Genomic DNA, 13563 nt, shown 5'->3' on the forward strand with positions numbered 1-13563 from the left:
GTTGTTGCTGAAAGATTCAAGAGATTTTCATCAAATTGTTTTTTATTGTAACTTATTGCCAGTATTTATGTTGAGGATATTTTAATCCTTGTTATCCTGATGCTTGTCTTCTACTTCTCTCTCCTGCTATAGGTGATGTAGTTGCTGCTGAAAGCAGTCTGGATGCTGTGTGGATGAGAGGGCATAATGCATGGGGCTCATGCGGGCTCTTCCCCATCTCTTGCGTTAAAGAGCTGGAGCTTTCCGGGCACTCCAGGCAGCTGTCAGAGCGCAGTGCGGCTGCCCAGGTCTCCGAGCTACCCTCACATGCGCTGGGCCAGGCCCGTGCCCTCATGAGCCTTCACGCCCAGCTGGACGAGGAGCTGGACTTTCGAGAGGGCGATGTCATCACCATCATAGGCCTGCCAGAACCTGGCTGGTTCCAGGGAGAACTGTTCGGCAGGACGGGAGTTTTCCCTGAGGGCTTTGTGGAGCTGCTCGGACCCCTGCGCTCACCTCTGCAGGAGCCTGAACCTCAGACCCTACATCAGTATCCAGCTTACGGCATGGAGGAAGAAGAGAGGTGGGAGGAGGAAGAGAGGGATGAGGAAAATCCAGAAATGGCGATTCAACAACCGCATGAGGAAGAAGAGGAGGAGGAAGAGGGAGCTGTATATGGTATTGCGCTTTATGAATTCCGGGCCCTTGAACCTGGTGAGCTGGACTTTGATGCTGGTGATAGGATCCGTATCCTCACCACGCTGGAGGATGGCTGGTTGGAGGGGCAAATACGTGGCAGAAGAGGAGTTTTCCCTCATCGATTTGTCAAGATGCAAGGGCAGCTGCAGGTTGTACCACAAACCGAGACATTCATATGTGAAATTAGTGTACCTGAGAGAGAAGAAGAATGTTACACTCCCGATTATACCGCACCTCAACAAGATTGCACCGGTCCAGAATATGGGCAGGAGTGGGCTACTCAGGAAGACCACACAGTGTGGGACCTGGATTACTTTGAGTGCCAGGAGGAGGAAAGAAAGGATGAGCAAGTGTATTACATGCACTCCGATCAAAGTTCTCAAGGGAGAGGAACGACTCTAAATCAATCACAGGTTCAGTCGCAAGAAAGAAGGCGAGAAAGACCCCCACCCCCTCACTCACAACCCCGCAGAGCGAGTAGCTCAGCCCGCAGAGAAGTCCAAAGTAACAGAACAGGCAGCCCCAATTTGGGTAGACCCCAGCTGCCCCCTAGGCCAAGTCTACACGCCCTCAGCAATCGAAAATACAGCACCAGTTCTCACACCAGTTTACGAGAACCTCCCGCAGCACCCATCACAAGGAAACAAAGTCTGAATCCGCCCACCAGAACCTCAGCTAATTCCACCTGGACAAGAAACAGTGGTAACTATGCATCTCATGACAACAGAAGCCCCTTCAACAGTAAAATCTCTGCTGAGAAGAACAGGCAGAAGAAATTAACTCGACACGCAAGCGTAAATGATGCGGACCTAATGTCCGGTGGCTGTAGCGACCACTGGGCATTGCCTCAGGAACAGGGTTCAAATGGGTTACCAACATCTCAGACATTGGGGACTTTGGCTGTGTCAGCTGGAGATCTTGAAGCCAAGCTTTCTCAGCAGCTGATAGAGTTCGAACAAAGCTTACCAGGTCGTGGCAATGGAGCCACAGAACAGAGCCGATGGGAGGAGGTTAGTAGTGGAAGGGGCAATAAAGTTTCCCGCCACTTCTCCATTATGGACTACAGCAATGAGCATGACATAATCCGTGGCTCCTCCCACTCCTTGATGGAAAGTTTGTTGCCCACCACTTCCTCTCCTTCTGGTTCCGCCTTCTCCTCTCTGGAGAGACTGAAAACGCTACGCCCACCTCCTCCTAGACCACGGGTCCTTAGGCCACCAGCACCTACAAACTCGCATTGTCCTCAAACCAATGGACGTATTGCTCCTCAGCCTTACAGACCTGCACGTCCAGCGCCACGCCCACCTCCTCCATGCCCACGCACCAACTCTCTGATGCCAGGCCCCCCTCCACCCACCTCCAACCCATTCTGTAACTCGCCAGAAGAGAAAGAGACTGTTGAAGAGGTGGAAGATGCAGAGGATGTTCTGGAGATGGAGAAAGAAATGGAGAGAGAAAGAGAGAGGGAACAGGAGCAATATAGGTTACTCTTGAGGTTAGAGGAGGTGGAAAGAGACATTGATATGTATTCTCACACAGCCCAGGAGCTGCAGGCCATGCTGGAAGAGGAGCAGGATGAGACTTCGAGACATCAGGCTCTTGAGAATCTGGAATTCTGCACATACACCATGGAGACACTGACCCTGGAACAGCAGCAGCTACAAGGTAGTCACTAATACTCCCACATCAGTATATGTGTTGTGTTTTTACAATCGTTACAGATACAGATTACGCACCGTATCTGAAATCATTCATTCATTCATTCATTCAGCCACTGTCCTCTTTTGAGGTCAAATTACATCTTGAACGTTACAGGTGTTCCGATAAATGCTTTCGATATGCCATTGAAACGTCATCCGAGACAAAGTTCACTGTACTGGGTGTGTCAATACATACAACTTTTATTTATGTTGAAATTCTCCATATAATGTCTGTCAACATAACTTATTTCCTAAGAAGTTATGCATTGGCTGGTTTGCCAATATCTTCTCAAAGTTGTTGTCAACTATATTACAATCTAAAAGAGGAATTATAAGTCTCAGTTGTTCTAATACTCTCTCAGTGCTGTTATGTAATATTAATGTAAGTAAAATATTCTTAAAACGAGTATTTTACTTACCCCACTGGCAGATAATTTTACTTGTTTTAAGCAAAATGCACTTAATTTAGTTTGTTTTCCCCCTGGAAACAAGACTAAATATTTTAAGTCAATTGGCTTATCTAGTAAAAGTATCTTGATTTAAGATGTGTTTTTTTTTTTTTTTTTAGATATTTTGACTAGAAACAAGACAAAAATACTAAGATAAGCCATTTTTTTGCAGTGCAGTGGCACTGGGAATATCATGTCTGCACAACATTTGTTGAAGTCTGACATGAGGCATTGTGGCCATGATTCACTGCACAGTAGAACATAATGTGATCCCTCTGTACCAGATCTTGTTAAACCTCTCGGTCTTGGGTGGAAATTGTGTGTTTGCACAAACTGTATGCACAAATACTAAAGTAACTGTTTCGCCCCTAATAGACTGTCTGATGTATGTGTAGTTATAATTTAAAAGGTATTACTAGCGCTGGGCGGTATGACCAAAAATTTATATCACAGTATTTTCAAAAATTATACCGGTTTCACGGTACATGACTCTTATTTTTTTTTTCATGCATGGAAGTCGCGCTCGACGCGGGAGCTGATGGCAGGGGGCGGTGGATATTTGTGGCGGTCAGTGTGGATAATGTGGTTGAGTTCTTCTGTGTCATTACGTTCTATTAGTTCTACAGCTTCAGTTTCGGAACTTTCATGCTTAGTAACACATACAGCTGTTCCCTCACCACAGTGCAACAGTGAAAAGGGACCCCTTTCAAACAGTGTCGCGTTCCGAATGTTGTTTAAGCGACATTAAACAACATTCCTAACCCATTGCTGTATTTTAAAAATTAATATCATAACAAAAATAAACACCGGCATTCGGTATGAACCGGTATACCACCCAGCACTAGGTATTACCCTTATAATTGCTTTAACATTGGTATATTACTTATGGGTGGAATGCTGTTCCTGTTGGCTATACTTTTACCATGTACATATGAAATATATGGCCTCTTTGCACCCGTGTGCTTGCTCTCTATCCCTACATTTCTCTCTGCATGTCTCTTTACTCCCATAATCACTGTCTCGGTTCTGCTCCTGTTTTTTGGTATAGTAGTGGACATTACCATAGTAATCGGTCATTTTTTAGAGAGCATGGGCAGCAGTGGTTTTAGAACCAGACTCTGGAGCTCTCTGGTTCAGCCTGTGGTGCGTTTCACAGCCTTTTTTGGCCATGTTCTTAGAACCAGAACCACACATGACCCAGGTGAGACTTGAGATGAGATGGAGAGGGATTGTGTGTGTATTTCTTAGTATGTGGTATTATAAAGTTTTGAAATAACTTTTTTTTCCTTTTCATATGAGATTGCTTTTGTAATTAGTCACTATTTCATAGCCAAGACAGTGACATTTTTTTGCTTTGTGTTTTTGAGTTCACACAGCACGTGACACTTTTATGTATGTCACATACACTGTTTGCACACAGCTGTGTACACATCTTGCTTGATAAGTGTAACCTGTTTGCTAGGCACAGCCATCTGTTATCAAGTATAAGGAACAAGGAATTCTGTTTGAAACTTGGATCGGGTTTTGGATTTGATAATGGGTCAATTTTAAAGCAAGGAGCTACATTAGTGGCTCACCAGAAGGGATTATCAGACATAGTGATGCATACAGCACTGCCCAAGTCTTAGTGAATATCACTTGATTTCTGTGACGCCTGTATGTCTTGGACTAACTGAAGTGGATCGGAACAACACTGTTTGTGTATGTGGTTTAATCAACTTTAATTTAAACTTCTTTATTCCTATTAATAATTCTTTATTCTCTTTGCTGTTTACAAATTGTAACAACATTTTCACAATTGTTTTCCTAACTAATCAACAACAAAGAAATTGTGGACTTTAATAAAAATTTATTTACACTGAGCAGTAAACCGATAGTAAGATTATTTATTTAAATTATTTAGGTTTATAATGCTTATGAGTATAGCAATGTGCGTCATATTGAGTCATTGGGTGTCATAATTGTGGAAGTAGCATTATTTCCTTGTGGGTTTCTCTGTATTAATTTAGGTAGGTGTGTGTGTGTGTGTGTGTGTGTGTGTGTGTGTTTCCACATTTATTATAACAGGGTGTGTTTCTCAACAGGGAGGGTAGAAACAATGGTTATTTATTGTTACAGTGCAGGGAGTCAGTCAAGAGCCTATCAGCTATGGAGTAGTACTCGCTGAACAGCGGTTTTCTGCTGGAGGGAGGAGACAAGCTTCTTATTTCATCATCTCTTCTGGAATGGAACAAAAAACAAGACTGAATTTTGGAGTAAGAGATGATTAGAAGTTATTTGAAACCATATTGGATAAATTAGAAAGAGAAAGAAGGAAAAAATTGAAGTCAGTTTTGGAGCTTATCAGACCCACAGGCTCTCATATTTCTCATGTATCATTCTCTTTCTGGGAACAGTTCTTTCCATAGCCATGTTGTTGGAGGAAAGACAGAGTTGTGATTTTGGTTCTAACAGATTAATTTATATGTGTATCTATAAATGAGTGTCCCGTTCGAGCCTTTTGTTGCCCCTTCCACAGCCCTTGTTCTAATTGGGATCTGTTTGGGTGCTCATAAAAAGCATCAAGAGCTCATTTGTGTCCTGGATCTAATCTCCAGCTCCCAGCTTTTCTGTGCCTGTGTCATGCACGAAAGCCTATTCAGGTTAACAGAAGGCTCATTAAAGAGCTGTATGATCCTATCGCCTGCTGGAAAGGCTGTGAGGGATTGTATGGAGGGCTATTCTAATAACAGAGATGAGAAGAGTGGCATGCGAGACCGGTGTCCTCACCTCTGTCACAAGCATGCATCTGAATGCTTCGTTGCGGTAATTACTTTTTGGGTCCTGTTGTGTTCTCTGATAGATTTGGACTAATCAAAATTTATGAAACAGACACTCACTGAGGGACATTGGCTGTCTTGAATGCTTTTCATCCACAGGTTTGTCTGTGTCCTACAGTTTTTTTTTCCCAGGACCTTAAGAGCCATTAACAACTTAGTGATATTTAACCCTCCTTAAAGAACCTAAAAATCTAACCTAAAATAGTTAACAGATTGGCAGATTTTAGATATAAATGTTTGAAACATGTTTTTTGACGAATGGCTACAGGTGCACCATCTTTGAATGTGAGTTTTGTGCCATTTCAAAGGGTTGTACTTGTGTAAACAAAGAAAAATAACTCCATTACACAAGAGGAATGTTGCTCCTGATGTCTCTGAAGTGGAAAAACAGCGTGCACACAGTTTCGGTCTGCCCCATGTAAAGAAATGTGAGATCTTAAATACTGATTATCAAAATACCAATGTCTATAAAGAGGAGAGGAGAAGCGATCAGACCCACAAAATCTCTTATTCTCTCTTTCTTTTCAGCCTTAACTGGAGCAATATTTTGCATTTTAATAACTTAAGTACTTGTAGCAAAACATCAGCACAGTTTTTCTTGTTCTCTTTTTACCATGTTTTCACATTATTAGTATTTGTATTCAGTGACATATGCTCAGTACTGTGTGCAGTAGGAAATCATAGTACGGTCTACTGTTTTGTCTTTTTTTGTAGAGGGGAATTATATACTATACTGAAGCGAGTGAATAGCTTTTTTATTCTTCCTTGCTTGAAAAGATGTCCTAGTCTGTGAAACCAGGGGTGGCCCTTAACAATGGATTATTGTGCAGTGTGCAGGCACTCGACAGTGCACGGTGCTCTCTGGAATAATCGGCCTGTGTCTAACTTTCCCAGGTCAGCTTGTTGAAACATGAAAGAAGAAGATTATGACATTCATGGGAACCTTGCTACTCTGAAACGTATGATGAGCAAGTTAGAACAGATAAAGCATTGATTCTGCTTTTGACAGAACATTCAGTGTGTCAGGTTGTTTTTGAAAGCATATACACGCCTCCTTAATTTCTTTAAAAACACAAGCAGAAACTGTGAAATAGTACAGCTTCAAGATCCCTGTTCTAGTTGCACAACTGCCTAAAAAGAGTCTTTAAGGGGCATATACAACTTTGCTTATGAGTAATGCCAAGTTTAAAATATATATAGGGATAATGTATAATGTATAGGGATAATGTATAAAATATAGGGATAATGCTCCCTCCTCTTTTGTGAAGTCCAGCCTGTGTTTTCCTGCAAACAGAGACTTCAGCCAATCACAGCCTCCCTGTAATCCATTCATGTGACTACGTTCAATAATTAACCCTAAATGCCTCCCCTTTGCCTCCTCTCAGTTGTTGCTTCTACCCTCCCCCACCTCCTTCCCTCTCTTCCTCCTATTGGTTGGGTAGGCGGAGAGAGAGACAGAGAGAGAGAGATTTGAGTTTCTCAGGTCTGAACCAGACAGTCCTGTTCAGTCAGCTGTCGGAGAAAGAGAGTTAGAGTGAGACAGAGAATTTGAGCATGCCTGTCAGGTGGAGTTCTCTACATCTGGACCTGGAATGTGAAATCTGGGGAAGCTAACACAGCTTGCCCTGTTTGTGGACTCTCACGGCCATTATGAAGGGACAGGTGGTCTTAGGACACCCTATGCCGTTTGCCCCAGTGCCCTGGGACTTCAACAGGACTCCTCCCAAGAGAGGAAAGAGTGTCGAAGAGTTGGTGAGTGAGGGCTGGGAGAAGGAGAGATGCATACAAATGCTGCATTTTCAACAGCAGGAACAACTTCAGCAGCAGTCAGTCATGTGCCCTCAGGACTTCAGACCTGCACCAGGAAACTGGGAGCACCAGGCCTACCTCGGACAAGCCAATGGGTACCGTCAACAATGCTGGGAATATGAGGACTGGGACAAGGTTCCTTACCGAGAGGTCCCTCCCCAACAGTTCTTCTATCAATCCCCAGAAGCAGTGTACCAGGAGCCGAGGAACCCACAGGAATGGACCAGCAATCACTGTTTTTATCAGCACCAGGAAGAACTGGATTATGCTAACCACAGAGACTTTGCACAGAGCCCAAGGAGTAAAGAACGTCCTGACAATGTGGCCCGGTACCACTCTTTGGAATCAGATGAGTACTGTGAGGGTCGAGAGCCTTACAGTCGCAGAGACCGTGATAACCAGGACTACTACAATAAGGAGCTTGATAATTATAAAGATGGGGACCATTACGATGACCATAAAGAGCTGGATAAGTATGACCGTTATGACTGCAGAGACAAGTTCTATGACGGTAAACATCAAGAACGTTACGACACCAGGAAAAAGGACCGGTACAGATATAAAGAAGCAGACCACTATGACTCCAGAGACCATTACCAGTATGAGCGCTATGATTGTAGAGAGAAAGACCAGAGTGATGATAGAAAGGGGGACCGCTATGACCGAAGTTACTATGAGGAAGGCTGTAGGAGAGGTGACAGCTACCAGTATAGAGAGAGGGATTCAATCGATCGAAGAGACTATGACCGGTATGTACAAAGAAAGGGAGATTACTATGACTACAAAGAAAAGGAGAAGATCCGCAGTGACTTTAGGAAAGATGACTACTGTGACCGTAGAGAAAGAACAGGAGAAAGGGACCCCTCTAAACTAGACGACAAGGAATGGTATGAACGTAAGAAAGGTAACCCCTATGGCCTCAAACCGAGAGACCGGTATGATTACAGAGAAAACAGCCAGTCTGAGCAGAGGGATCGCTTTGAACCTAAAGAAAGAGACTCCTATCAGTACAGTGATTACAGAGAAAAGGATGATAGAAACTGCTGGAAAGATGAACGTTATGATAGTGGTGTTAAAGACTGCTATGAAGACAAGGGGTGTGAGAGTGATCAGTATGACCAGAGAAGCAGAGACCGTTGCAGAGATATAAGGTCAAATTCAGTAGAACATAGACAAGAGGGTTACAGTACTGACCACAACAGTGGAAGACACTGCAAGGAATGGGAAAAGGATGTTTATGAAAAGCAGACACTGAAGGAGAGACGGTCTTACGAGGATCCTGCTAAACTCTGTTATGACCACAAGGACCAGTACAGTGATCGCCCGGGTTCAGGAAAACTGGATATGGAAGGTCAAGGCCAGACACGGAAGCCTGTTTACGTGGGTTCACTTGACAGGAACAGCTTCTATAGGAAGACAGCACCCAGCTCTCTCAGGAAGTCAGAGTTTGCCACCAACAGGAAAAAAAAACAAGGTAAAGCACATAAGAATCAGTAGCACATCCAGTACTATGACAATAAATATGTGAGGGTCAAAACACACCTTGAGGTGGCTGTGGGTGTTGTTTGACGTAACCGTATGAGTCAACTAACAATTGTAGAAATGCCCACATGGATATCACTTATGTTTATAGCTCTCTTTTGACCTTGTCCTGGAGCTCTGCTTTAGGACATCTCCAAATCAATTCAGGAAATACCAAAGGTGCTGATTGTGCAGTCACCATCTTAATGCATAGGTATGCATGTCTATGATACGGTCTATTGAAGCTCTCAGTGTGGAGCTGAGTTTCAGATGGTTTTTTTTTTGTTTTTTTTGCTCAGAGGTGAACTTGGAAACTTACAGGGAGGGGGAAACTGGTCCAACGGGTTTAATTACTTTTCAGAAGTTTTGTTGTCTGTCTCTCTGTGTCTCTCTTTCTCGCTTCCTCCCTCCCCTTTTCAGACTTTTTTCTTTTGTTTGACAACCACTATGTGTTTTATGATACCATGACTTCAGACAAAAAACAAAAACAACAAAATGTTCAAAGCCAAGAAGTACCATTTTGCATCAGATTTTACCCTTTTACCGTGAGCTTTACATTGGCTTCATTTAGACATTTAAGCTATGTTTGTTTTAAAGTACCATATATAACAATTTTTTATATAATATTTGTATTTTATATATTTTCAAGCAAAACATTTGCAAAAGGATTTTTGTTATTTAGATGTTTTCTAGTCATAATTTAGTTTTCTATTTAGTTTAGCATGTCTATAGTTAATTTCATGAACTGGTTACTCTGACTCAGCACCTGGATCTAACATAATGCTGCCACTAATACTTCTATAACTGAATAAATTTTGAAAGAAAAGTTGATTAGGGCTGCCACTAACGACTATTTTTATTTCGATTAATCTATCGACTAATTTATCGATTAATTGATAAATTATCGATAATTTCCCACAAAAAAAATCAACAATTTTAAAGAACATTTTATTAAACTTGCAACTTTGCCATTCAGTAGTGTACCATAAAAAAGTATAAATGTAAACAAGCCATTGACGAAATGTAAAACTAAAAGAGTAAAAATGTAAACAAACCTAATATGAAATAGAAAATAATTACAAAAGTCTGAGAAAGTGAGAATGTTCTTAATGTCAATATATCCACATGTTCTGGACTTCTGTTCATTACAGCTGTGAGTGCAACTACAAAGGGGGAAAAAAAATTTCAATTAACCCCAACAGTTGGGCTTTCACATTAAATAAATGCAATGTTTAGAGTCCACTAGAATCAAGTATTAAAATTTTATTATTAAAAGTTATTATTATTAAAAATTTTAAGTACTAAAAGTACTCTTAGAAATGTGTAAACAAAAGATTTAAACGGACATCTCCAGCATGGTTAAAAAAATGAACAGAGGACTTCAGTAGTGAAACTCCAAATGAAATCCAAATTTCTATGAAATCCTTTTTTAAAGCAAAAGTAAAGTGCAACATAGAGTGCAAGAAGCAAGTGTCCATCTCAGTCCAAATCACTGAAATCAAAGTTCAGTATTATAGTGTAAGAATGACAACATGTCCACGTGTTCTGGACTACTAATAATAAAATATTATAATTAATAATTAATTTTTGTGGTAATAAAAATAGATGTAGGTTAAGTGAACAATAGCCTTTAAATTTACTTAAAATACATATATAATAGCAATGAGGCAATAATAATTATTTGAAATAAAGTATCAAAAGCAAGAAATCATGTGGTTTTATTGAACAAAACTGATTCGTAATAGATCCACTGATCGATCTATGTATAATTATAAAATAATATAATATAATCTCTATTATAAATCAGTGAATAGAGCTAATGTACAGTACGCATTACAACAAAGGCCTGCAGGGGGCGCCAACGGCCTGACGATTGTTTTTACACATTACTGTGCGATATAATACTTGTTTAATATTTAACAAGCATCATTTAATTCAAATGGCCTCTTAATCTTTAATATTTGGCCATTTCTTTATGACAGAAATGCTATAGCCACTGTAATTTAATGAATATGTAAACATCAAAACGTGTAAACTCCAGAGTGAGGGTTTGAGCTTTTATTTTGAAACCGCGAGATAATGACGTAGGCTATTCTCCTGTGTTTGCGTGGATTTATAAATGATTTACCTTACAAATCTGATGAAATGGCGCACGTCGCGTTCCCAGATAAACGCTATAATAAACACAAACTCACAACAACATGCACAGATGGAGTTTGAGCCGCTCCACACATGTAAATGATAACAGTTCCTGTGGAACAGCATTTACTGTGAATGGAGCTGCTGTGAGACGCACGTACGTAACCTACACGCCTATAACTGCATCACATATAATTATTTAATTAAATCGTAGTGTTTGTGAATTCACAGTTATGCTTAATTATTATTTTTTAATGGGTTTAATATATCATGGGTGTTTTATGAATTCTCATCCGGGAAATGCGCCACTTCCGGTATTTTGTCGGTTAGTCGACGCAGGCAAAATAAAGTCGAGGATTTAAAAAAATCGAATAGTCGAATAGAATCGACGAATCGAGACAGCCCTAAAGTTGATTGACAAAGAAGTTATTAGTCGAAAAAAGTTACCAAGTTTCCACGGTTTGTGATTTAGTTTTTTAATGCAATGATATTCATACATCTTAGGTATGTCAATTACTGTCCAAATTTCCAGGTCTATGTCGGTACTGTTTAAATTTTGTCTACTCATTCAGGTTTCACTGACAGTCAAGAATGAATGGTCTTCAGTAATAGCAGCCTCATTAGTGCTTTTTAGCATGAGGTGACATTGTTTGTTATTGTTGTCAGTGATTGGTGATTGGGTACTTGCCATGGGTGTCTCAGTGGGAGATTCGTCTGGCTTGTGTCATGTCTGGCACAGAGCAGGTGGTCAGTTCAGCCCAGGGTAATCCTCTATAGCCTAGTACTCCAGTCAGCACCTCGGTGTAGAGGAGGAAAAGAGACTCCAGGGGGAGATCTCTGGGACTAGGATGTGCCTGGTACCAGAACCCTCCCCCCGATCCAAATATCCTTCAAGGACCTCTTACTATTGAGTTTGGGGCACCATGAAGAGGATTCCCAGGCTGACCCAGCCTGACTCATAGTCTGAGGTCATCTGTTTCAAGCTTGACAGAATTGTACCTCTGTTTTGGCTTTTAGAGGTCATTTGGTATTAACGATCACCAGCCTAATTAAATTACACTGCAGATAATATACAAATACGTGTGTGTGTGTGTGTGTGTGCACGCGCGCGCATGAGTGGGTGTGCCTTTATTTATTTAGGGGCCATATACACGACAATGGTTTCAGCCAAAAACGTGAAACTTGTTCACGTGAAACAAAAGTTTTGACTGTTCGTTTACATGACAACAGCGCTTTGGGTACTGAAAACGCATATTTTTGAAAACGGGTTTCAAAATGCAAGTGTTTGAAAACGGCACAGTTATCATTTCCGTGTAAACACCCAATACGGGAATCTTTGAAAATGCTGACATCATGCTCGTGCGTAGTAAGTGTTAGGTATGTGAACATGTGCAGTACGTGTCGATTTTAAAGGCAGGCGCGAACAAACATACACAACAGTGGCGGAGTGTATGGTACTGCTGTTGCTGTTCAAGAGTTTGCTAACGCTTCTTCAGGAAAGTGTGGATTTACTTCACCAATATTACAACCAACAGTGGAGACGCATCATATACATCATATAATCGTCACTTCCCTACAGGTACAACTAACAAGGTGACAGCGCCAACTACTGGCCTGGCATACGTAATACAGCGTTTTTGGCCATTTTCGTTGATATGTGTAAACGCGAATTGTTTTGAAAACGTTGTCGTGTATACGTGAAACTTTTTTAAAACGCAAGGGAAAAACTTTTCAGTTTTTGACTACACCATTGTCGTGTAAATGTAGCCTTAGTTGCCTGCTGCTGGTTTTTGTAATCCCTGTGCAGCTGCCCATGCCAGTGGGTTGAAAGGGGATTAGGTGGAAACCTTCAACCAACCCTCAGTCAATGGCCAGCATGGAAGACAAAAGCCTCAAGTCACAGGCTGAGGAGGGAATTAGCTAGTTAATGTAGGTCAGGAGCTCTTACACATACCATGAAAAACAAATGCTACATTACAGCTCAGTGCCACACACCATTGGTTTTGCCCTTGACTTACTACATTTTTAACTTGAGACTGAATATTTACCCATGTGTTGAGAGTAATTTTTTACCCATGTGTTGAAAGTGCTATTCTTCTAGGTTATCAGCACTCAGACACACAGACCCTTCATGACTGGAACAGCACAGATCTGTCAATGACAGTGGGCATGAGTAGCTATGATAGTAGAAAAGCTCCTCTTTGTGTAACTGAAGAGGGAGGGCTCTCGGTGGAGCTGTATATCACGTCTTCCTATTTGTGCTTAAACAAATGTAGTGTTAGGATGCATGCAATTACGACATATCTCTGCAATGCTAATCTCAGCCTGTTAAGGGGATTATATACGACTAAATGACTATACCAATATGCACGTTGAGTCATGAGCATGATCTTATCAGATTCTGTGAATCAAGAGTTCTGTGGGAAAGAAGTGGTTTTGTGAACCTGA

At 41.3% G+C, this 13563-nt stretch overlaps 1 protein-coding gene across 5 annotated transcripts in view; it reads left to right on the top strand.

Moving 5' to 3' along the window:
* Positions 1 to 13563, top strand: part of LOC107581569 (dynamin-binding protein) — a 48903-nt gene that overhangs the window by 16741 nt on the left and 18599 nt on the right. For 4 of the 5 annotated variants that reach the window (XM_016267172.1, XM_016267174.1, XM_016267173.1 and 1 more), the window contains one exon: positions 133 to 2343. In XM_016267172.1, coding sequence (XP_016122658.1) covers positions 133 to 2343 — 2211 coding nt within the window. Of the gene's footprint in view, positions 1 to 132; positions 2344 to 7128; positions 8930 to 13563 lie in introns of those variants that run through there. The other variant, XM_016267176.1, reaches the window with a different exon arrangement.

Source organism: Sinocyclocheilus grahami, unplaced genomic scaffold (assembly GCF_001515645.1).
Source record: "Sinocyclocheilus grahami isolate Dianchi unplaced genomic scaffold, SAMN03320097.WGS_v1.1 scaffold36.1, whole genome shotgun sequence".
In the NCBI taxonomy this organism is placed as follows: Eukaryota; Metazoa; Chordata; class Actinopteri; order Cypriniformes; family Cyprinidae; genus Sinocyclocheilus; species Sinocyclocheilus grahami.